We start from the raw sequence: 25,068 nt of genomic DNA, 5'->3' as shown, positions 1-25,068 counted from the left end.
CAATTGCCGGTTCTCGTCTTTCTCCATACCTCCTCCGGGATGCATTCCGCGCCGGGTGGATGTTGGGGGGCCGGCTCCGTTCTGAGGCTAAGCTCCTTGCGGTTGCAGCATCGTAGACAAACGGTGAAGCCAAATTGCGCCGATGTTCTTTGCTCAAGAACATACCTCGGCCAAAAGGCTGCAGTAGTGCAAAGGGCCCAGCGTGACAAGGGAGTCAGGAACGGATCTGCTGTAAACAGGCTGCCGATGAAGGGGCACAGTGACAAGCGCTGCCAAAGAATGTCATGGCCAATGGGGCTGAAAACAATCCCAAATGAGTCAAGTTTCTAATGTGTTTTAGGTTCCTGAAGTTTCACCCAAAAGCCGACTATCCCTGATGTTTTTGTGAGTAGCATCCAACAACAAGTTCCTTATCATGGCAGCATAAAAACCAAATCAAAACTAGAGCTCTCTCATTCAGAGCAATGGTTCAGCATGCGATTTAACATCCTCAGCTTGCCTCCCTCGGCCCCATTAATCCAGATAAATATGCTTACGGTAATCAAGCAGAGCAGTTAATAGCGAAACACCCGCCACTACGTTTTTGCTTGAGGTCGTTTCTCAAGATGAGGAACGCAGAGTACGGTCTCGTGAACACGCAAAGTACACGTTTACGAAGAACGTACGTGTCAATGTTCTACTAAGAAGGCGAGTCTCATTATAAATTGGAATGGCCGTATACTTGTGAACTTCCCCTAGAACTCTGATATGTTTCTGTGATAGCAGCAGAAAATGCATTTTGAGATATTTTCTGAGCCAAGCCTTTACAAAAACCACCCGATGCACCCTTGGTTTAAGCTAGCTGACAAAAACAACATCCGGGTAAACCATCCGCTCTTGTTTTATTCGTACTTTCAACTGGAACAGTACTTGGGCTGCGACTGATGACCTTTCACAAGGGCTTAAGAATGGACAAGCATGCAATTGAGAAACTGCCTTAGTAAATCAAACGTATTCGTGGGAAATATAAAAAGGTGCGCTGTAATTAAAAAAAGAAAAGTAGGAGCTGGGGCAGTAAAATTTAAAACAAATGATGTTCAGCTTCATTAGGTGCTGACTGTGCTGAAGGTTATTTTGGGGTAATAACTGATTTACAGCAGTAATGACCTGAGTGTGTAGCAGATCTTTTATAGCTCGTATAAGTGCCATCCTTTAATGATATACTTGTCTTAATAAACATTTCATTACTTAAATAATGGCTACAATGGTTGACTGCAAAATGCATGTTTTCGAGTATGTTTTCAGGGATAGACCGAAGAAAACTTGATTTGCTGTCGAAATCTTAAGGGAGCTATTTATTTTTTGAAGTTTTCATTGAAGGCGGCATCGTGATCGGGTGGGTTACCACGCCCGCCTCACAGTGCAGAGGTGCACGGTTCGATACCTGTGTGGGTTTTCTCCGCGTACTGTGGTTTCCTCCCACATTCCAAAAACATTCATGGCAGGCTGATTGAACACTCTAAATTGTTCCGAGGTGTGAGTGTGAGCGCGGATGGCAACCAGTTCAGGGTGTCCCCCGCCTACTGTCCGAAGACAGCTGGGATAGGCTCCAGCACGCCCCGCGACCCTTGTGATGATAAGCAGATTAGAAAATGGATGGTTGGATATCTATCGATCTATCTACACGTGTCAAGGTTGTTCTTTTGTCCTTAGCCAAGCCCAGGATTCAGCCCGCACCCCCGCTACTGAAAGCCCTGGTGGGACAAACAGTCACGCTCCCATGTGTGGTCCAGGGGGAGCCGAGCCCAGAGGTCAATTGGTTTCACAATGGTCTTCCTGTTGGGATCAAGGACACGTCACCCTTTAGGATCCAGCACGTCAGCATGGCTGACAAAGGAACTTACCAATGCGTGGCTCGCAACAGCGCTGGACAGGAGACTTTGGAGATCATGCTGGAAATTCTTGGTGAATTCCTGTTCCTTAATACCAGCCTTTTACAGCTCAAGTAAAAAAACAAACAAAAAAACACTCGACTTTTCTTTAAAGTTTGGATTCAGTGTCTACCACATACTACTAATCATAACATAGGGTCAACTAATCCTACTATGTCCATGTTTCTATATGTCCATGTTTCTATCTATCTATCTATCTATCTATCTATCTATCTATCTATCTATCTATCTATCTATCTATCTATCTATCTATCTATCTATCTATATACATACACACACACACGCACACATGCGCTCACATACTGTACATGCAGATGACTTCCTCAACTTGGAAGCATATAGCACTCTGACATTTCTTTTTATAGCCCAGTGAATTCCGTCTGCCACCACCAAAAGCAGACGGCAAGACGCAGCGGCAGCCTGCAGGGCAAGCGTCGTCTGTCAGTGTGACTGACAGGCTCGGAGATGCGCTCAGTCCATCAATAAGGCCAAGCAGCCTGTCAACAGAGCATGTAAAGCGCTTGAGATGATAGAAAGTGATCAGAGAGATGAATTGCAGGCGTAGGTGATTGGCTCTACCTCCCCCGGTGAAAGCCTCAGTTGTGAAGTCTGCGGCAATTAACTTCAGGAGATTGTTTGGTATGCATGAGGGAGCAAGGAAAACGCATGCGATTCTCAGGTGCAATGCGAGGTGGTAGAGAGCGAGATGGCTGTGTGCGAATACACCAGTCAAGGCACTAAAATGCTAAATTAAGCCGAGCGCCGTTAAAAGTGTTGCGGCAGCGCACACCAATTTACTCCTGATTGGTCGTCTTCTTAGCCAAATACACATCTCATCACTCTGGTTGTGATTTTTTTTCGATGTGTGTGCTACCTCCTCTCTTTTTCTTGACACCCTGCTTGTTTTCTTTGCCCTTCCCTCAGGCGCCACGTTGTGCAAGGATCTCAGGTTGTATCTGAGTAAGTGCTTCACACCCGGCTCGGTGGACAGTACACTTCAGCAGGTCATCCGAGAGAACCTTTTCCTCCGAGCTGTACCTTGTAAGTCCACCTTGATGCTCTTCATCTTGCCTTCAATCTATGCGTGGCTCTATATGCAGCACCTTTTATTTCCAGGCCCTATTACCACCCGACTGTACATAAAAAGTCTTCTACACTGAATCGGTGACATTTGCTTCTTGTAATTCTTCCAAAAATAAAAATACATTTCAAATGTTTCAAATCAACTCTAAATCTGACAATACACACAGAGTTTTGAACTACTCAAATTATGTATTGTCCCATTTCAGTTAACTGACATTTTTTTAAAGTCTTTGTTCCATTGTGCTGAAACTGGTCATGTGAGTGGACTGAAAGTCACAAGATTGAGTCTTTAGTCTAGATTTTGTCAAAACATTGTAGTCACGTGACAATTAAACTAAAAGCATGATGACACCAAACAAATTAGAGTGATTAAAAAAAAAAATTAATGAACATACAGTATAACATCAAAAACAATTTTGGTAACAGGACTGTGCTGAGATTTTAACCACCCCAGTTGAAATATCAACTACACAGAAAAATAAACGAGTGAACTTACAAAAAAATACAAAATAATCTCTTCATGAAATAGTTTTACTCTTTTATTAACTTATATGGTGCTTGTAAAACCTAAAGTTTCATGTCGCATGATGTTAATCAAGCGCTAGCTAGCGTAAGCTCAACTTTTATGCCATCAAAACAATGGGCTTCCATAACTTGTGCTAATTTAGCTAATGGTAACTGAAAAAAAATCACCTAACCTCTTTTAGTGGGTTTTTTTTGAACAGTAAGCAATTTTGTCATTCCTGATGCCTCTCTCTCAAGTTACTGTATGTCTTTTTTATGTCATGTCGTCTTCTGCAGAAGTTAATAAAGTAAAAAGACTAACATAACAATTACAAAAAATATAAATAGGCAATAGTAAAAGCCAAACAGTGACAGTGTCGAGAAAAGAGTCTGCAGCAGGTTCAGCTCCTGGCGAAGACTCAAGATGGTCTCCTTGCGTCCCTCTTCTTTCCTGTCTCCTTTGCTGCCATCCGGTGTGTCACATCTGCTCACATTTGTTGCTCTTTGTTTCTGCAAACGATACATCTTGTTCAAAGACAGATGCCCCCCCCCCCCACTGTTTTTAATAAAACCCTTGACTGTGCCTGCCTCGTACGAATCAGTCAATCAATCAACTAATCAATGTTCTCCGAATGCCTCTGTAACTAAATACAGTAAACAAATTAAGCATTAATGAAATAAAATAAGAAGAAAAAAAAGATACTCCTACAATGCTTATAAGAGCTAGCTTGTTCAAATCAATTAGACATGTCACAACCACAGCAGTAGAGCGATGTCAAAGAGTATGGTCATTTGGAACATTTTCGTGGCAACTTTTGTTTTTTTGCACTGGTTTATTCTCAGAGGCTGTCTCCCCATTTCAGTCATCACCCATTGCTCCAGGCTACTTTTTTTTTCCTTCTTCTTTTTGTGAAGTGGCTGTAAAGCTGTGTATGAACTGTCTTTGTGTAAGCCCCTTGGGAAAGCGGTTGCACAGGCAATGTAATTTGGATGCTCATAAATGAAATCATGTACAAAGTACAATGGCAGCCAAAGGCGGCTAGTTGTACTACATCTGTTGCAATCCTAATCTCCTCTAATGTATGACATCACTGGGAACGGCCGGGGGGGATATAACAGATGACTTGGTTCTCCCCCCGCCCCATTTTGTCTCCCTCCCTTTTAGCACGTCCGCTTCTATTTTTCTCCCAGTTAGGTGGACAAGATAGACCACCTCGTGTGCCAGAAGTCTTAACCTTTCTATGGAAGCACAGAGCGTCTTCTAATCCTCCCAGTGAGGACAGCAAGTGGGTCATGTGACGCAGTAAGCAGCCGATCATCTCCCCTAACGTACAACAAGCTCTCCCACTACTCGTTTGCGCACACCCGCTTGGCAATGTGGTGACAATGTTGCCATATACTATACCAGAATGGCGCCCCGGCTGACCCTGCCTCGCCTCCAAACACTTTCCTTTACATGTAGTGACAACCAGGCTGGTTGAGCCCCCCCAAGTAGTGCGTAGGCCTAATCCTCTGATCTGTTGACATGACGCTGTAAGATTCTGTTGTTGTCATGCTGATACCACGCATGCACGCACGCTCTCCTGATCCCGGGACAGCTTGGGAACTGTCACAAGTGCTCATAGAGAAGTCACATTTCCTTGGATTCTCTTTGAGGATGAGGCTGCTGGGCTTGATGTAGCAGGAGAGGATTCATCACTGGCTCACTGTGGCCCTCTTCAGGACCTTTTGTACTGTATGTTGCTCCTCTTTCAGTCTTTTAGTTTTATTTACACTCTCGAAGGGCAGAATGGTAGATGAGGGGGTAGTCGGACTGCAAAATTACGGGAATTATCTGAATTGTCACTTTTTTATTGCAATTACAGGAGCGGGAATTTAAAAAAATGAAGATTGGCTTTTAATAGAGAACTTAACTTTATTTGGAGAAGATATATTTTAGCGTAATTCAAACATAAAAATTTCATGCAAGTAACATTTTACCTTGACATACAGTACAAGTGCCCCACTGTTTGCCGAGTCACCTGGTTGAATTTCATTTTATTTCATTTATTTTTTTGTTCTGATCCAAAATTTAACTGGAAGTGAGGTACTCACATTACCTCATTACCATGCACGTTTATATCCCTCAATTGGAAGCCCACGGAAGCCTATTTCTGGCCACACCAGAAAAAAAAAAGTTCAGGATCAGGTTATTACATAATGCATTTCATGTTTTATCATGAGACCCATCCATCCATTTTCCGATCCACTTTATCCTCACAAGGGTCGCAGGAGGAGCTGAAGCCTATCCCAGCCGTCTTCAGGCAGTAGGCGGGGGACACCCTGAACCTGTTGCCAACCAATCACAGGGCACACAGAGACGAACAACCATCCATGCTCACACTCACACCGAGGGACAATTTAGAGTGTTGCATATTTTTGGAATGTGGGAGGAAAACCGGAGTACCCGGAGAAAACCCACGCAGGCACGGGGAGAACTTGCAAAGTCCACACAGGAAGGCCGGAGCCCTTTATCATGATAATTTTATGTACCGTAATAGATTATCAAGTTCAAATGTAGTTATATAATAGTTACATAGGTGGTAAATTTGATTTGTAAGGCACAAACATGATTTCGCTAGTGACATGGACCGTCAGGAATTGTTTCATTTTGTTTTTAAGAATGCAGAAGTCAAACGTTTCACATCATATCAGAAAACTTTTCACATTGAAAAGTGAAATTTATCAACGTAAAACGAGAAATTTATCCCGTTATAAAGGCGACCCGTACATGCATGGATTGTCTCCGAGAACTCAGTTTCTTCCCACATTCCAAACACATGCACCAAGGTTTGTTTAAGACGCTAAACTGTTTTTAGCGGCCTGTGAAAAATACTAAAACAACATTTGACATGGCCATGTTAGAAGTGTGGCTGTTGTAAAACCGGGGGACGCGAATGATGGGGACTGCCGCTACTACTATCAATAACTTGCAGTGACAGAAGTAAAATGACACTTTAAATATTAATAGAATTTCTGTGGAGAATAATGATCATACAGTTTCCTCCACTTTATGCTTCGTGTCAAGGTCCAATTTGTGACCATATCACATGAATGATCCTGAAGTATTGTCACGCTTTTGGTTTGGTTCCGATTGAGGAGATGGGATTCAGCTAAGGAATAGGAAGAATACGTTTGGACACCCTTGCTCCAAATAGTCCATCGTTGTGAATGTGAGTGTCAATGGTTGTTTGTTTGCACAGTATGTGTTCACTGCCAGCTCACCCATGACATTAATGAGCACTCTCGAATGTGAATGGACGGCCGACATGTTCACTCAACCCCGTGAGCCTCACAAGTGACTGGATAAAGGAAAGAAAAGGCTTGAGTAATTATACAGTCCTTCAGAGTATTTGATCCTGTTTGTTTTTCCTGAAGGTGTGCTTTTTGTACCTGTCTGCTATTTTAAGAGCATCTCCTTCCCTGAAGGCTTGTCATGAGACAGCGTGCTTTGATCCAGAAAATAGAATTACAAAGGCTCTGTGGATAAAAATGGAAATGAATGACAGAATCAAGCGAATACATTTACGCTACAAATAAACTCTTGGGGAAATAGGCCTCGGAAAAGCGACTGTTGTGAAATGACGTTGTTGAAGGAAAATGTACACTGGTGCCTTGAGATGCAAGTTAACTTTGCCCTCTGACTCAAATTATCTTTCCCTATTGAAACGAATGGAAATGCCATTAATCCGTTCCGGCCTTCCACAAAAAATAAAATAAAAAATTAACCCTTTCAGGTACAGTGGACGGCCTACCATGTTATCAAGTTGCAGGTTATCATTATTGGTGCATGAAAGGGTTAATAAAGAATCATGCACACAATATTATGTTGTAAAAGCAATAACAATGACAATTCAGGAGAATATAAAGGATCAAACAGCTTGTACATGATTTAATGCTAAAATTCAATTCATTGTGCTGCTCCTCTTCTGGTGTGCCTGCCTTGGTCAACCAGATACAGTGTAATATAGTCATACAGACCCAAATGATGAAAGTGACTCAGCACGCTGCAATCAGACGAGCCGCCTTTCGCAGAGGAAATATAGCATATGCCTGTGAGTATATGTTGCTCCATCATCTGTCTTCAAATATCCATTGCTTAAAGCAATGGTCTGCAGCCTTTTTTTCTGCAGCCTATTTTCCGGCATGGACCGATCCATACAAGTACATGATTTTCGCGTACCGGCATACATTCGCCGATGGGCGGGGGTGGTACACATGCACTTCGGAAGATAATCGCCAATGGGGGTGGGGCCTGGTGTAAGGATTTGCTGACGTATATTCTCTTGTTGGCGGATAATTGCAGAGTGGGAGGAGCTGACGTATATCCACCTTCCGAAGGTAATTGCCGGTGCGGGGGAGGGTTGATGGCGGTGCATGTGAGGGTTTATCTCTGTGCGGCCTGGGGCCAGACATCCCATGGACTGGTCGCTGGCCGCACACTGGCGTTTTGGGGACCGCTGGCATACAGGGCTATAACGCTATCTATCTTTTACCCTGTCAATGAATGGCCTTTTCTGTAGTGTGTTATCATTGAGCTAACAAGAGCATTCTTCAGGCAAAGTTATTGGGTTGTTTTAAAAGTTGTAATTCTCTTTATGTTTTATGTTTAGTTTGACAGTAAACCTCAACTGGGAATGGCAACAAACATCTTGAAGTCTTTTTTAGAAAAACAGTTTGATATCCGCTTATTGTGAGTGCAGTTGCATCGAGACAGAATGACAGCTTGTATCGCAAACGTTGGGTCACTTGTATCAAACAACGCCACTGTACTTACCTTGACTTGACCATCCGTGACCTAATGTGCTTATATGCGATTTTTCGGGTACTCGGTACAACAAAACACTTGTTGTCAACCTCCATTGCGGTCCGTCTGCAACCTCAAAGCAACCTCCTCAACGTTTGCCTCCACATCGCTGCAATTTGTACACGTGAACCCGATTCTGAAGCAAAGTCATCATCTGGAGGCCCTGGGCATCTCACCTCTCCACCATAAAAGACTTTTGTAATTACAGTCTGAGATACGAATCATCATCATTTAGTTATTTTCGTATGCAGGCGCTGTCGTCATGAGAGCGAGAGAGAAATCGAGAGAGCGTCTGTGGCCTTTTCAACTGCGACGCTCGTCATTAGCAGTTTGTGTGCAATGATCTTGACGAGCAGCTTTGTCTGCCGGTTGAGACAGACTTTTGCGTAATTACCTCATCAATCTCTACCACACTCCTGTCCCAGAGGATCGGCACGTAGCATCCACGGGGACGGTCAGAGGATGGAGAAGATGTCAATAATCGTCCTGAAAGCCTTCCTGCACTCCCCCCGTCGGCACTGACATGCCATATATATCTCTTAGGAGGGCTCATAGATAATGAGTGCCAGACTTGTGCCATATCAGCTGGAGACGTTGTGTTTGTCCGGAGGGGAAGAGCGGAATTATTCACGTCAGATGTCGTCATGGGGATTTGTTGTCGGACTTGAACCCTTATGTGCTATTTGGGTCAAATTTGACCCATTTTGAAATTTGACAGCAACAAAAATAGAAGAAAGGACATCTTTCATACTGACATTTGATGACGTTTCCTCAGGTGAACGAGAGGTGCCGAACAAAAATGACACTTTCCGTTTACCCTCAAACATGAATTCAGGATTATTAATCCATTTCTTCACGCAAGCATGGCTATTCATACATTTAAAAAAAACATCTGTACAAACTACAGATGTACCAATTTGGAACTATAGCCGAGTTCATAATGGGGGAGGAAGCGAGCACATATGGGTGTTACCTCCCAAAAGCAGAAAACAACCTTGATATATTCTGCAAGCACAAGCTGCAAGACTAGCCAGAATGTAAACATTATAATCAGCGACAGTATCAGCAGGTGGATCAGGAAGAGTGTTAATAAGCCCGAGGGCAGGAGCAGACGGTGATAAAGATGAGCCTTGTGTTGCACATTTCCTTCGACATCTTTCTTAACTCTGTTTCAGGCCAAATATTACGGACGTGAAATGGCTACATGTTATACCTTCTTTGCTGGCAGAAATTAATCATTTGCACTTATACATTACACAGTACTTTTCATTTCGTTCACACAGTTTACCTATTTTGTAGACACAATATGATATTTTGTGCAAACACTATACTGATTTTAAGGGCACAAATTAGGATTTTCTCTGCACAAATGTATATAGTTTGTGCACCTACAGTATTTCTTTGGAGATAACTAGTATTTTGTGCATACATGTTCCCTACTTGCTGGGCACACATTTTTTTTTTTTGTGCACATTACTGGATACATTTTTCATAGGTGCAAATTAAGATTTCGTACCAATGTTTTATCTATTTTGTGGGCACAAATTAATATTTTATGTGCATGATATACTATACAGTTTAGTATTTTGTTGGCACACATTTGTTTTTGGTGTACACATTTGACCTGTTTCCTAGGCACAAAGCAAGTTGTGTCAGTGCTTCTACTTTTACCATTTTTTGTTTGTTTGTTTGACATCTAAATATACTTCTACTGAAGTACTTTTGCCCTTTCTGCCCCGTTTTTAAAAAATGGGTCTGGAGGTTTTGTGTTTTTTGTCCATAAAAATCCCTGCAAATAACTTTTGTTGTCAGCACTTGGAATTTACAGAATGTACAGCAGTTCTTGTTACCACCCAAAAATAGCTTCAGGAAGACTGGTGGGATTGATGATGATCACTCATGTTTGTGTGTCCAGTGCACGTGTCCACCGAGCAGTCTGTGTGTGTGTTGCCAAGTTCTTCCTTTCTGTATGGCGAGCTGCTGCCAGGACAGCGGCACATTAATCACTTTTATTGGCTGCCTGTGTGTTGGGCTCCAACATCAGATGTGCGCCCGTGGGAGAACGGGACAGGCTCAGGGTGATTTTGTCTTGGGAGACGAATGACTCGTCTGGAGGTCAACTGAGGTGTATAGCAGGTGCAGCGGTAAACGAAACAGATTTTTGTTTTTTTTTTTGTTTTTGTTTTTTTAGCAGATTTGTCCGACTGCCAGATATCCAACAGCACTATAAACAGTTTGTTTTAGCGCCTTACCTCAGTGGTCTTGTAATGATGCAGCGCTGTTGTTTCATTGCCCCGTTTCAGGTCAAGGTCAATTGTGATGACAGATCATTGATCATCCAAACGCTCCATCTTTGCAACGGCAATAGAAAGACTTTCACAGTGCCTCATTAATATTTCATTCAATTCCCATCGATCTGGCAGAATCAAAAGGCCTTGTTAAATGAGTTGCCTGCATCACTGGGAGCCTGAACAGCATAAAAGTTTTTGTTTGTTGATGCCTGTGCTCTCGATCTGGGACTCATGACAAGAACAAAATGCTGCGATTACAACAAAGCTCAATTTTGATTGATTGATTAGTTTTGATTTGTTCAAATGATTACTAAGTCAGGCAGACTGGACTTTGAGGAGGGAAAAGCTTTTTTCACGGAAGTTATGAGAGGTTTTTGACACCCCATACGCTCCGTTTGCAACTTGTTCATGTTCACTTTTTTATTTGTATTTTTTTTTCTATCTAAACCTTTATTTCTCCAGGTTAAGGACATTGAGAACACATTCTCATTTCCAATGCCAGCCTGGAAGCAAAAAGCACAGTCAAACAAAGCAGAATACAGTGGAGCGAACTCTCTACGTATTTGTGCTTCGGCATTTGAGAATTCACTCATCATTCAAAGATTATTTCGGAATCTGTTCCCCGTTTCTCACAGAAACCACCATGGTTTAGCTTTTTTTTTTTTCTTCAACCCAAGCCCCTGCTTATTTATTTATTTATTTATTTATGTTTACCCGATCTCTTGCTTTTTCACTTTTTTTTCATGACAATTGTAATGAGTTCCAATTATTGGCAGATTCTCAATATTTGTGGTCATTATGGGTCACTGTAGTTACATATTACATTACGTCACAGCACAGGGTGAATAAAAGGTTCAAAATAGATTTAAAAACAGGTGCAACAATTATGTACAGCATCTCTGACGAGGATGAAATACTGATGAATGAGATGAGTTTTGTTATTCGTTGGATGGTATTCCAGGTAATCAGAAAATCAGAAAGAAATTGACCGAAAATAGTGCAGACTTTGAGAATGAAGCGGTGCATAAAACTCCATGAACAGAGAGTTCAGGTGATGGTATGCACGGTGAGCAAAGAGCAAAAATAGGTTGCGGTTTTGTCACTGAGTGGTTGTAGCTCAACACGGACCAGTGAATTTGTCTGCGTGAGTGAAAAGAGGAGCAATTATAAATCAGGGAGGACATGCAGTTCACAATGCTGCCTATTAAAGGGAGCACTTGTGACGCAGCAGATGGCGGCACTCTCTATAGTATCAAGCTGTGGAGGAGAGTTTGTGAAGCTGCATCTTTGCCTGCAAAGGTTGTTACTATCATGGCTTTAACAAGAAGCAATTTACCAGAATGCGTTGATGAGGATTTATTTCCATGGCGAGATTGATTTCAACGGCGAGAGCCTAAACTGAAATGTAGAAGAAGAGAGTTGATGTGTGTTTCAAATGTAAGCCAAGTGTCAAGCCACTCAGACCTTTGTTGCTGACAAACATGGTCTTGGCACTATTTACAGCTCAATTGCTATTTGCCTTAAACACTGAGGTCAGTGGCCCTGCGATAATTTATGACCCGCAGATAAAAGCACACTGCCTTGATTAATTGGCACATTATCCGCGCAAGAGCCTCATTACTTTGATGTTCCACTTCATATTTCCTGTCGTCTTCCTTTCCCAGGTACAACCAGACCGCCTCGAGCGGGAGAGATCCCCGGGACAGACTATAACTTTGTCTCCATTGAGGAGTTTTTTTCTTTGGAGGAGTCGGGAGCGCTGCTGGAGAGCGGCAAATTTAAAGGTAGGCCGCAACCACACAGGCACAAGTCATGCCTCTAATCGCTTCACGTCAGCACTCCACAACGCAAACATTTGATTAATTTACAGCGGGACGGGCATCACAGAGGCAACGTGGTGAACTCGTTTGCACCTCTGTCTATGAATTCTGAGGTTTGGGGTTCAAATCTCGACTGCGGTCTTCCTGTGTGGGGTTTTCAAGTCCTTCCATTCCCACCACAAAAATGGTATTATCCTATTACAAATCAAATGAGCACAATTCTAACAATATTATGGATGAGTGTTTTCATTTACCCATGCATAACCTCCAGATCACAGTGGCTTTATATACTGTGGTTTCATTTTATAAAACAACTTGTTAAGATCCAGTAATGAGTGCTGTTCTGATCAGGGTTTTTTTAGCTGCCGATTTCAATCATCCATGAGTGAGATAGGCCAATCGCGATTTCAACCACGTGGATTAACTGTACATTTTTCAATTTTCGAGCTGCTCACTAACGCTTATTTTAATAATTGATTCATCTGTCAATTATTTTCCGATGGATGAATCAGATTAAAATGGAACATTCTGTCTAGATTTCCATCCATTTATTTTTCAAAAATAATTTCAAATTCACAGAAAATGCACACAGCATCAGTTATGATTCAGGTACTGGTTTGGTCTGTAACGTGCAGCGTTAAGGAAGTTCAGCTTGTCTTCGTTTAAATTAGTATAGCCTACAAAAGACTAATGATAGACGGGAAAAATATTGTTGAGCTCAGGCTGACAAATAAAAACAGACCATCTCCAAACAATGTACGAATGCCAAAATACTAATCAGTGGCAGTCCCTCTTATTTAAATGAGGTGAGTAATTTTATGACTGTCCTGACAGATATGAAAAAATAACCAATCATTTGTCCGATTGTTTTGATACAATAAGAAAGCCATTGCATTAGTGTCCATTCGTAGCCGAATCCACAAACTCCCTGCAAGTTTCCATCTTCGGTTTGGCTAACCATGCTGCATTGGATTAAAACGGTCGCGTCTATTAGCATCCATAATTTATGAGGTTTCAATGAGAGCAATAAACGAAGTGCACCTTATCCGCCTCACATTTCAAACTGACAGAAACTTGGCTTGAGCTAAGCAGTCGAGGCGAGAGGCTTTGTCCCATTTCATAGCAGTTTGCTTGTGGAGGCTCTCAGTCGTACAGGAAGTTCGCTGACGAAGCTTCTGTGAGAGAAGCGAAACGTCCTTTTTTGGTTTTTTTGTTTTTTGTTTTTTTGTTTTTTACCCACAGGTACAGATGACGACTGACAGAACCCTTTCTACGATTTCATAGCAGTGTTAAAATATTGTAATACTGTGCTCAGTGTTAAAATATTGCATTAAATGGTGACTTTTTCTTCAGAACCTGAAAGAATTTGCTAAAACTCACTGTACTGGACATAATTCAGTCTCAGGGCAGTCACACTTTGGTGAATCCTTGACTTACAAAGGACCCACCTTCAGAGTATTTCAAGATCTAGGCTGTCGATCTGCGTTTTTTTTTTCTTCTTTTTAGTTTCAGCAAAAATTTGCATCATGAATGCTAGATAGCGACAGACAACTTAATATATAACAAGCGGCAGGTGGGCAGAGAGAGAATAATTCTTCAAAAACGAGTGGTCGCTTTAAGCCACTCCCATTTACTGTCAAAGTAAACATGAAACCAAGAGAATTCCACATGGTGTATTTAACCGAACACCATACAGCTTATGTCTTACCAAACTGTACTAACTTAACACTAATTCAAAATGCTGTTGACGGTCTATGGATACTAGCAACGGTGTCGTGGTGTTAAAGGCCATTAAACAATGGATATTTCAACAAGTCATGTGACTCGAGTTCTCCTTATCTGGTTCGTAGCTTCAGAAAGTGTATCAGTGTTGATGTTTATTTTCAGTGTTTGCGGGTGACTGATTGCTTTTTCGCTTTGTTTGTCGAAGGGAATTACTACGGCACGCCTCGCCCCGTTCACATCAGCGCCGAGTCCCCCCCTATTACCTATCAGGAACACCGCAGCCTGCTCAGGAACTTCCGCACGCGCAGCAAGTCACTCAGCAACCTGGAAAAGGCTGCGGCCCAAGCCGAGCATGGTGATGAAGACCTGGGCCTCCCGGGCAAGTATCGCCTCGCAACTCTGCAGTATGTGTGTGCAAAGCTGTAGTGGGAAGCCTAACCTACATTTACAACCTCAGTAATAGAGGGGTGCCTTGACATACGAATGATCCCGCGTATGACTTTTTGTGTTAGCAACGGCACTGTCTTTTTTAAAGATCAGATATTTTTAAATGACTTTAGAAGGCTAGCTAACTGGTCCACAACATCATCAGCATTTTACCATCATCTGATTGGTTGGTTGGACTAGTTGCAAACTGCACACACATTCACACATTTAATAGTTAGCCTTCACACATGTATCACCTGCGCAGCACAACATGTCGCCGTACTTCCGGTGTGCGTTTGAAATGACTCAATCGGTAGTGTGATTAGCATGCTGTAAACTCTCAGTGGGGTTGTGGCTTCATCGATTGCTGGACTGGCTCCGTAGCAAGGTCAGGCTGCCCTTAGGGCAAGTAAGCGCGGCGCTAACCAGATAAGTCCTGCACTTCCATAAAGAAGGCTGAGGGAAATGTATTGGTGGTTCTTCGTTTTTTATGTTTATTGTACATTTGACGGCTTATAGGTTGAGCCCTTCAAATCACTTAGGCGGTCATGAAGGCAGGGAGAGATTTGCGAGATGGGGATGATTACTTGTTTACTCTTTGAACCCCCCCACCCACCCCAAGTGTTTTCATTACTTTTCTCAGCTTTTCTCAAAGATGCTTGCTGTGTTTGTGTCACAATCATTTGCGATAGACAGTTCGAGAAAATGACAAGTTTCCGAGCATCTCAATGAAGATTTGTTTTGTTGATTTATGAAGGCATCAACTGATCATTTTGTAGTGGTCACTTCATTTTTTCCCCCCAGAGGTGTATTTGCAAGAGCCTTGATGTAGAGGCTGTGCATCAGTGGATGCTAGTACATAATCCTGTGCCACCCACTGGTCAGCCGCTGTTATTAAAATAAATAAATAAATAATACAAATTAACTATGAAAAATGCTCTTCAACCCAAATAGATAAAATGCTGGAAGTACATGTATTTCTAATAACAGAATTTAATGGATTTAATTTAGAGCTTATGTGTCCAACTCATGGCCCAGCATAACATATTAAGTGTGCCTACTTTCTTGCCAAATGGACATTCTGTCCAAAATTATTCCTATTAGTTTTTTTTGAAAGATCTTGCAAGCATATTTTTCCCTCACCAAAATCCCTTCTGAACATAAATGGAATAATAGTATTTATCTTTGGTTGTCACTATTTCCGTGACTTCTGATTTGAAATTGATCCTATTATTAAAAATATACACACAAAATAGACGGGGTTGACGAATAGCATCAATGGTCACAGTGTTTCAACACAAGCAAAAACACAAACAGCGCAACAACACATGTAGCCTGGTAAAATACAATACTGACAGGTATATTTCCTCTGCAAAAAAACCCCAAAACTGACTTATCACAGGTAACAAGTCACTTAGAGTAGTTGTGAAAGTCTTCCTGGTTTGTGTCTGGATCACTGTATTATACTGGCCCCCAGTGGCCAAAGCACTCACACTCAAGCACAAATTATTCAGTTCTTTATATTCTGTTTAATCATATTTTAATATGTGTATTTAGTCAAAACTATAGTTTTAGTTTCCTGATTAAAATATGCAAAACAAACATTTTGAGGAGGCTGGAGCCGGTTAGTGACATCCCCACTTATTTCAGTGAGTAAAATTGATTTGACATGTAAGTCTTTTGAGTTAAGAGCATAATCACAGAGCAAATACAACTCATATCTTAAGGCATCACAGAATTTGGAAATGTGACCAGTTACAGTATAGAACTCCTCGGTCGTTTCCATACATATTTTTATTCTGAATAGCGCTGAGCAATTTGTGCCAGTGTATGGGAGGAAGAAAATCGCTTTTGGATGTCTGTCTGTCCACCGTTGTGACCGCGATGCCTCAATGAGTTAATCTGGGCGTCGTCCAAGAAGAAAGGAGTCATCTCCTCTGGTTTATGCTGAGTCATATTTTGGAATCAGAGTAACACTGTAAGGATGGCTACTCCAGTGCCGACCTGTGACCAACATCACTCAGATTCACCTTGGAGCTCATGGCTGGAGGACGTCATCAAGGACAATTAAGCGGAATAAAAATTGATATTTTCCCGTGTGTGGAATGCATGCACAGTCATTCACGCTGCCTCCCGAGAGGGAGGAGGAAATTGACAGAAATGCCGACCTCAGGTCTTTTACCCCTCTACAGAAATGCCAGCATCTGGGCATTGCTCTCCTTTGTAGCATGGGCTGCATATGGTTCATGAAAGGGGACCTTTCCCTTCTTCATTATTTTGAACATCTTCCTTCTTACAGGAGGGCATCGCTCACCGCTGGGGCGCCGGGCATCGAGCGGCGGCTTTGCTGGCGTCCTAGAAAACGGCTTCATGGGCAACAGGGCCGTAGACAGAGGGAGAGGCATGATCGCGGATGACTGGGAGCAGGCCTTCAGCGACCCGGGAGAGTGTCACTACATAGAGTCAGTACTCTCATGGACTCTTGTCTGCAAAAAATGAAAAAGACTTCATAGTAAGCAGCAGTTTTAGTGGATAGTGAACAAATGTTCAAAATAGAGGCTTCACGCTTTTTAATGCGATTTCCACTTCAACAAGGCATTACAGCATTACGATATGGATTTCTGACAACCACCTCACTTCGCTTTAAATAAGTCTGCGTAGCTTAATGCTAACAAATAATGCACAACACCATAGAGAGACTCACAAACAGCATCTTTGTGGCAGTGTTATAACCTTTTAACAAGGTTATAATTTGGGATTTTTCGTGATTGTTCATTTTTATTCTGTTTTAGCTTTTGTTTATTTTTAGAGCATGTTTTATGATTAGTTTTAGTCTAGTTTTTATTAGGAGTATTTGTTGATTGCAAGATCAAATCAGGGCATTAAATATTGTTTAGTACAATTCTCAAACAATTGTTTGACCTGACAAAAGACATCCATTTGAGATGAACCTCGAAAGCTCATGTCTGATTTTAATTGCAAATACATTATCGTTACAATTATTGTTACTTTTAGTTTGTTTTATAAATGTGTGATGTAGTTTCAGTTACTTTCCATGTTTTAAAAAGCATTTTCCTTTTTATTTTACTTTCTTAATGAAATTGCTTTTTAAAATTTTAGTTTTAGTGATGTAATTATTTTTCATTCACTGCAATTATATTTCCCTTTTAAGGGACTGATAACAAACAGTAGAGCAACATGTAGACAGGTAATACAATACTTAAGCATCCATTCTTTATCCTCTGTGAAGAACAACATTACTACAGTACTTAGAAGCTCAGATCCGCTTCTGTCTGTCTGTATTGTACTGCCGTTCGGTGGCCAAGGCATGCACACAAGAAGGAGCAGCAGAATGGCCACTGAATTAAAGCAAAAATGTAGCAACTACGGTACGTAATAGCTTTACATTATATTGACTTGTCATTACGGTATCATTTTGTAACATGATAAAGTGACATACAAACTTTTTTGTTGGTTTTTGGGGGAAGGCTGGAACAGATTAATGGTATTTCTATTCATTTCAATATGGAAAAATGATTTGGGATACCCAACATATGACCGTTTGAAGTTATGAATTCAGCTCGTATCTCAAGCCACCGCTTTATGAATATTGCCAGACAGAGCAGTTATTCACAGAAAGTGAAATATGGTCAAAACCCTTCAAACCGTCTATTTACATATTTATTTATTTAGTTTTGGTCTCTTAACTTTTTCCAGTGTTTTCTTTATACTGACCCTGAACTCCAATGAAGCATCTCGGACGTAGAGTCAAAAGCTCCTTAATGTACAGTCTTCCAGGTGCATGTGTGTCGATGTGCTCCTTTTCATTTAGTTTCCATTTTGCCTCCAAAAGCCACAAGAGGACCAGCTGGCAGAGTCCTCGAGCACCGAGCAGGGAGTCGCTCTACAAAAACAAATGTGAGCCTCTTTGTGTCTTTCTTTCATTCTTTCCTTGCCACTTGTGCATGTTATTATCAGGACAGCGGTGGCACGTTTCACTGCAGAGCAGCCTGTGTTTGTCAAGTACGGAAATAACAGCCACAGCCAGCTGGTTGAAGTCAAATGAGATGGAATGAGCTTTTGGCTGAAACGGGACGGCTGACTGATTAAGGACGAAAGCTCTGCGTCCATGGCACGGCGCCAGGCTCTTCAACCAAGGCTGGCGGCACGGTCGACGCATTATTTCATGACATTCATCAGGTGACTCGTTGCATAAAATGAGGGAACATTTTTGGTGAATTTACATTTAAGAATTTTGTAAACACAGTAAACCCGCCTTTACCCACGATCTTACCAGGGCTGAAGTGCAGGGGCCTGTGGTAGTCAATAGCCTATCAGAATTTTAAAAAATATAATAAAAAAAAAAAATCCCAATTTCTTGATTTTGCTGTCAATCACTTTACATTCTTGGCATGAGTTGACCATCCCACAGGCGATTCTGTCCCGCACCGTGGCCGTAATTATAGTATCTTAAAAGTCTTAAGTTTCATATTACCATATCTTCCGCGCTGTAAGGCACACCTGAAAGCATTCAATTTTCTCAAAAGCCGATAGTGCGCCTTATAATCCGATGCACCTGATATATGGTGTGTTACAGTCTCTTCATATTCCCCATTGCATTGTTCCCGTTAGTGTTCCTATGCCATCAAGTGGTGATTATTAGCAGGAACCAATTGTAACGTAAAAGGGTTCTGCCTGACACTAATTAACTTGTGCATTTGCCAACGCACACTCAAACAGACAACTGCTGAGTGAGCTCAGCTTCGCCATTATGAAACAAAGATAATACCAAAAGCATAGTTAACTACTGACTAAACGGAGGAAAGAGACAGGCAAGACTTCTAAAGATATTTAGCCCCTTGTGGATGTGAGCCCACGAGCTTTGTGTGCCTCTTTGTCAATTTATCGTTATTAAATGTGTTTGTATCATTTTAAGTGTGCTTAAAGATCTTAATACCGTGTCAGAAATGCCATAAAAATAATTTTAAGTATTGAAACAGGGTATTTCTATGTTGCGTATTTCACTCATTGCGGGGTGGTCTGGAACGTAATCCCTGTGACGGGCGGGTGGTTGACTGTACAGTGAAATTTGATGGGGGGGGTATGGACCGAGTCTTGACGTACATAGTGAAAATCTGTCAGTACTTGATGCAACTCTGCCTTCTAAGGTTTATGTGCATATTTGCCTAGAGATGCCACAGCATGGCAGCAAAAGCACTTTTGTTTAAAATGGAACTCCTCACGTCAACACAGTTCCCTGGCACCAGTATGAAGTGAATTTGCTAATTTTGACGTACAAACATGCGGTGGTTCACTGTATTCGAAATTGGAAACTTTCCATGGGAGTGTAAGATAAGAATATATTTGATCCGTTTTTTTTTTCAACCTTCGGCACAATTATAGAACCCCCTTTTTATAAACTGCCGCCTCCAAAGAAAGTCGCGGCATTTTCCAAGAGAGGTGAGCATTGTCGCATAACACCGCTCAGACCTCCAACACAACAAATCTCCTCTGATGACCGTTTCTCAACACTTTTTTATTTTCCTCCTCGCTCTTCATTTGTTTTCTCTGTGACATGAAGCTAATTAAGTTCCACAATCACAAGCTTCAAACGGCCCCGCCAGTTGCAGATCCCCAGTCAGGAATCGATACGCGGAATACTGAAGCAAACAAAGAATTCTGGGGAATTGAATTACAGGGAACAGGTTTTCCAAAAGAGCTGGTTCCCATCCATAGGATGATTGTATGAATGGTTGATTTTCCTACAGGTATATATGCAGGATGTGATTGTCTGGCGACCAGTCCAATGAGTACGGTACCTCTCACTCAAAGTTAGGTGGAATTTGCTCAAGCCCAGCCACAATCCCAATCAGGATGAGTGATGTGGAAAATGGATGGATGCGCTCAGTTTATGGGCATGGCAACTATTTTGGGGAAATGCCATCTGGTGCACTTTGATTCTCTCTCTTCCCTCAGTCTTAAAACTTGTCAACAACCGTTGAGTTGCACAAACAACGGAAAGTGTCTTACTGTCTTTTGCACTAATGCTCAACCCATGGCCATCTTTTCTCTGCTGCACTTTTATGATTGACTTTCCTCTGAGGTAAACGTCCACGCTATCTCACGTTCTTTTTTTTTGGGTCACTTCTTTCCAGGGTTCACAGAGTACCCAGAGGAGCTTCAGGGTTTTCTTGTGCGCACACATTTGATCAAGGGCGCCAGGGGCTTTGGCTTCAACATTGTTGGAGGCAGCAAGCCAAGAGAGTTCCTTCAGGTCTATAGTGTGACTTCAATCGGACCCTCAGCCCTCAAGACAGGTGACTGTGCACTCAGCAGCCATGTAATTAGGTACACTGATGCAGAACTGCAGGGCATCGCACTGAAAGATGCCAGGTGAAAGTTGGCGTGATGCAGTGCAGCTCAACGCTACCACCAATTCAGGGCTACCTTGACTTGTTCCGTGCGGAGGTGGGATGTCATGAGCTGCAATTACTTCATTACATTTACCCAAGTAGCTGTTGGGATAAATTGTACTTGTTTTTGATTGTTAAAATCAAATATTTTTGTTTCGAAACATAACATTTTCTCTGTTGCATCATTGTGTTTTATTCCACTCACCGCTTGTATTTTTCTGTACAATATTTGCTTGTGTGATCTATTTTACAAAAGCAGCTTGCCCGAGAGACATGACTCTGTTCCACCAAATTAACTATTACTTTTACTTAAGCAATCATTTGGTGGACTGCTTTTACTTTAACAAATTACTTGAATCATTTTATTCGAAAGTATCAATTAATGTCTCCCACCTCTGGTTCTGTTACAATGCTAAATCACTCAACTCTCAAGCCAACTTTCCCCAGTGAAGAACAGAAATGCCAGGAATCCTTTCCAGTTTTTTGTAACATGTTTTAAAAACAAAATAGTGCAGTAGAATATTGAAGTACCGTACAGTATATGAAAAATGCCCATTAACAACATAATACAATCGAATGTAAATAAATGTTTTTTCCTTAATTTTTATATGATTTACAAAGTCAATTCTAATGAATTGGATCACTTCATCAGTTTTAGCATTCAATACCTTATCCTTAATATTTATCCACTCCTTCAGTATAATACTGACTGAATTGTAGAGGTACTATGCTCATCCTGCTAAGCCAAATCAACGACATGCACGCCTCACTCTCAACTGCGACTTCCATTTCCACTGAGATGTAAACAAAACAGACAAAAATGTCATCCGCACGTCAGCTCAGATCTCAAAGAAACTTGCAAGTCAGGTCACTCCTATTTTAAAGGCACCACTGTAAAAAAAAAAATTCCAAGATGAAATTGGAAACATTGCCATGACAACTTCACCACCAATGAACTTCTCACGGCCCACCAACGCCTCAAAGAAACATGCTATAAGAGCACATTGTGCACTGTAAGGACCTGAACTATTGTGAAGAACTCTAAACATATTCTCTCTTCCTTTCTCTGTCCAAAGTCTTTGGGATTATACTGAAAATTGCTGATCTCCTGCAGCAAGTGTACCGCGTATCGTAATCAGTCGTTAATCCCCCTGGTTGCCGCACTCTAATCTGCTGATCATATCGTGCGCATATGCAATTTGCGACTCACTGACGTATGTAAACACGCCGGCACAAAAATGTCTGAACAAGTTGGTATCAACACTGAAGGGAAGCAGAGTGCAGACAGCCTGCAGGGACTGATCAAGTCGATATCTGTTAATAGGCTGCGTTTGAGGATTAGTCGCTTGGATTGCCCACACCCGCACAAAATAGCGAAAGGCGGCGGCCTATTTAGTCGCGACGCTTTTCAACAGGAGCACTCCAGCTCAACGAGACATTTGCAAAGTCAATTTCCTTCTTGTGGAGTCAAGGGAAAAAGTGTAATAAGATTGGATATAAGTGTAGCATATTGGGACAATTAATTCACTGTCGCATCTGATCAGACTGCAGTGTGCTAAATAGGAATTTCCATGTTAAATTCAAACTAGGTTTGACATGTGGGCTTCTCACCCTCAGATTTATTAATGCTTTGCCCAGTTTAAACTTCCAAGATTCTTTCCACTGGTGGTTCACTGAACAGCTGACTCGTTTATTTCTTCCCTTTTCCACCCCCCTGCCTGCTTTAATCAAGTGACTTGAGGAGCCACACCTGTTGGTGTTTTGAGGCATGCTGGGAAATGTAGTGTCAGCCATTTTGGTGTGCGCCACAGGCTTCTGAAATGGAATCTAACGCCCTTCCACTACATGACCCGTGTGTGGCGACACTCTAGAGTGGTATTTAGATGTGGTATTGTAAGAAGATGTATTGCAAATTGGAGTATTCCATATGGTATTATTCTATTTTCTATGTTTAGATAAATTTGAATACTCCCCAATCCTGTGGATATATTTAAAATAAAATAAAGAGGGGCTAGGAATAGATAAGTTGCCACATCCTCTCACCCCTTTTCGAACATGTAAATGCATGTGTCAGTAGGCAGTTTATTTTCTATGATGTACTGATATTTCTATAACAATTTGTTCGGTTTTTATATATTTCCTGATGTTTTCAATTTAGTTATTTTTTTCACAAGTTCCAGTCTTATATATATATATATATATGTGTGTGTGTGTGTGTGTGTGTGTGTGTGTGTGTGTGTGTGTGTATGAAATGAGTTCAGTGTGGTCTTGAAGTCCCACACAAATACGCAACATTTTGTCATCATCTGGTCATTTTTCATGTGTCTTTGTGCTTTGGCAGCGGACATTCTGGTGTACATCAATGACGTTTGCATGTTGGGAGTGTCTCACAAAAAGGCGGTGGAGATGCTCAAGTCTGTCCCAGTGGGCCACGGTGTGGATATCGCCATCAGAAGAGGATACCCCATGCTATACAACCCTGACGGGTGTCCCAAAGAGCGCTTGCTGGACAGTGATGACCCCGTCCTACTTCCCACCACCTCGCAGCCTGAGCCTCTTCACCATCTACCTCGCCGGCCGACGCCTACTCCACAGATCCGTCACTTGAACGGCCTCCACGGCGATTACGTGGAGCCCGGCGTGATTCTCGATGCCAATGGAAACGCCACGTCCTTTGCCAGCAGACAGTCGTCACTGAGACGCTCCAGTTTGAGCAATGCCGCATCACCGCCCTTGACACGCCCGCCTCGTTCCCTGAGAACATTAGCCCAAGTGCAGTCGCTTGACCCGACGCTGGCCAGCCAGAGTGACAGTGAAGTTGTCTCTGCTATCGGCTCACACAGGTAAGATACACCCGATAACGGGATCCGGGATGCACACAGTGGCGGGCATAGGCATAGTGAAAATCTGTGAATAATCGACAACCCTCCCTAAAAGGGTTTTATACTTATGTATAGTTACGATGAGATGGTGGCAAAGCACCTAAAACAAAGATGATGAGCGCCAACTCCATGCATCTGGCATGTGTAAGATAAGATAAGATAAGAAAACCTTTATTAGTCTCGCAATGGAGAAATTCCCAATTCACAGCAGCAAAGTTATGATCGGAAGAAGTAAAACAACAAAATATAGGAGCTGCTGGAAAGGCAGCCACTCTGTAAGTGTAAGTAAGATAAGGATTGTGAAAAATACATGCTTGGTTGCTCACAGCCAACACTGAATTGAAGCAACAACTTCCAGCAGGGGTATCAAACTCAACTTTTGCGGGGGCTGCTGGCGAGAGAATCTGGATCTGTCTGGGCCGCATCAAGTGTTCCACTAATACGGGATTCAAGTACTCAAAAAAGGACAACTAATCCTAAAATTTTCTCAATCTTTATTAATAACAGTTCAGAAAACTAACGGTTCTTCACAACATGAACAAGATCGGTGAGCCGGTCCTCTCTCTCATCTCCATGTTACTTTGCAAACTCCTCAGCATGTCTAGTTGAGTCATGACGGCTAGTTTCGTGAGCACCCCAACTCTCTCTATTCATTTAAGACGTGACAGTGGGCCTCTCTACCCTAAAATTTTCTCAATCTTTATTAATAACAGTTCAGAAAACTAACGGTTCTTCACAACATGAACAAGATCGGTGAGCCGGTCCTCTCTCTCATCTCCATGTTACTTTGCAAACTCCTCAGCATGTCTAGTTGAGTCATGACGGCTAGTTTCGTGAGCACCCCAACTCTCTCTATTCATTTAAGACGTGACAGTGGGCCTCTCTACTCAACAAAGAAACCCCATCCATCTTGTTTTTTTTTTAAATTGGCTGTTATCGTCGCCAAGCCGCCTTTTTATGGCAAGTTTTGAAAAAGACATGACTGGGACTGAATGACAGGATTTCTTTTTTCCTTCCACTTGGTGTCACTTCAGAATTACATTTCGCCTAAAGCTATCATGAGCCTGGACTACTGTGCCCAGAAGTGACACACACACACACACACGCGCGCGCACACACACACACGCACACACACACACACACACTC

The 25,068-nt window shown here is 42.0% G+C and overlaps 1 protein-coding gene across 4 annotated transcripts in view; it reads left to right on the top strand.

Moving 5' to 3' along the window:
* Nucleotides 1-25,068, top strand: part of magixb (MAGI family member, X-linked b) — a 71,546-nt gene that overhangs the window by 23,225 nt on the left and 23,253 nt on the right. For all 4 annotated transcript variants that reach the window (XM_019865240.1, XM_019865239.1, XM_019865242.1 and 1 more), the window contains exons 3-9: nucleotides 2,856-2,972; nucleotides 12,320-12,439; nucleotides 14,406-14,579; nucleotides 16,926-17,088; nucleotides 18,480-18,544; nucleotides 20,782-20,943; nucleotides 23,381-23,882. In XM_019865240.1, the coding sequence (XP_019720799.1) occupies nucleotides 2,856-2,972; nucleotides 12,320-12,439; nucleotides 14,406-14,579; nucleotides 16,926-17,088; nucleotides 18,480-18,544; nucleotides 20,782-20,943; nucleotides 23,381-23,882 (1,303 nt within the window). The remainder of the gene's footprint in view (nucleotides 1-2,855; nucleotides 2,973-12,319; nucleotides 12,440-14,405; nucleotides 14,580-16,925; nucleotides 17,089-18,479; nucleotides 18,545-20,781; nucleotides 20,944-23,380; nucleotides 23,883-25,068) is intronic.

Source organism: Hippocampus comes, unplaced genomic scaffold (genome assembly GCF_001891065.2).
Source record: "Hippocampus comes isolate QL1 unplaced genomic scaffold, H_comes_QL1_v1.1 scaffold124, whole genome shotgun sequence".
NCBI lineage: Eukaryota > Metazoa > Chordata > Actinopteri > Syngnathiformes > Syngnathidae > Hippocampus > Hippocampus comes.
The sequence above is the reverse complement of the archived record's forward strand: the minus strand, read 5'-3'. Positions and strand labels throughout refer to the sequence as shown.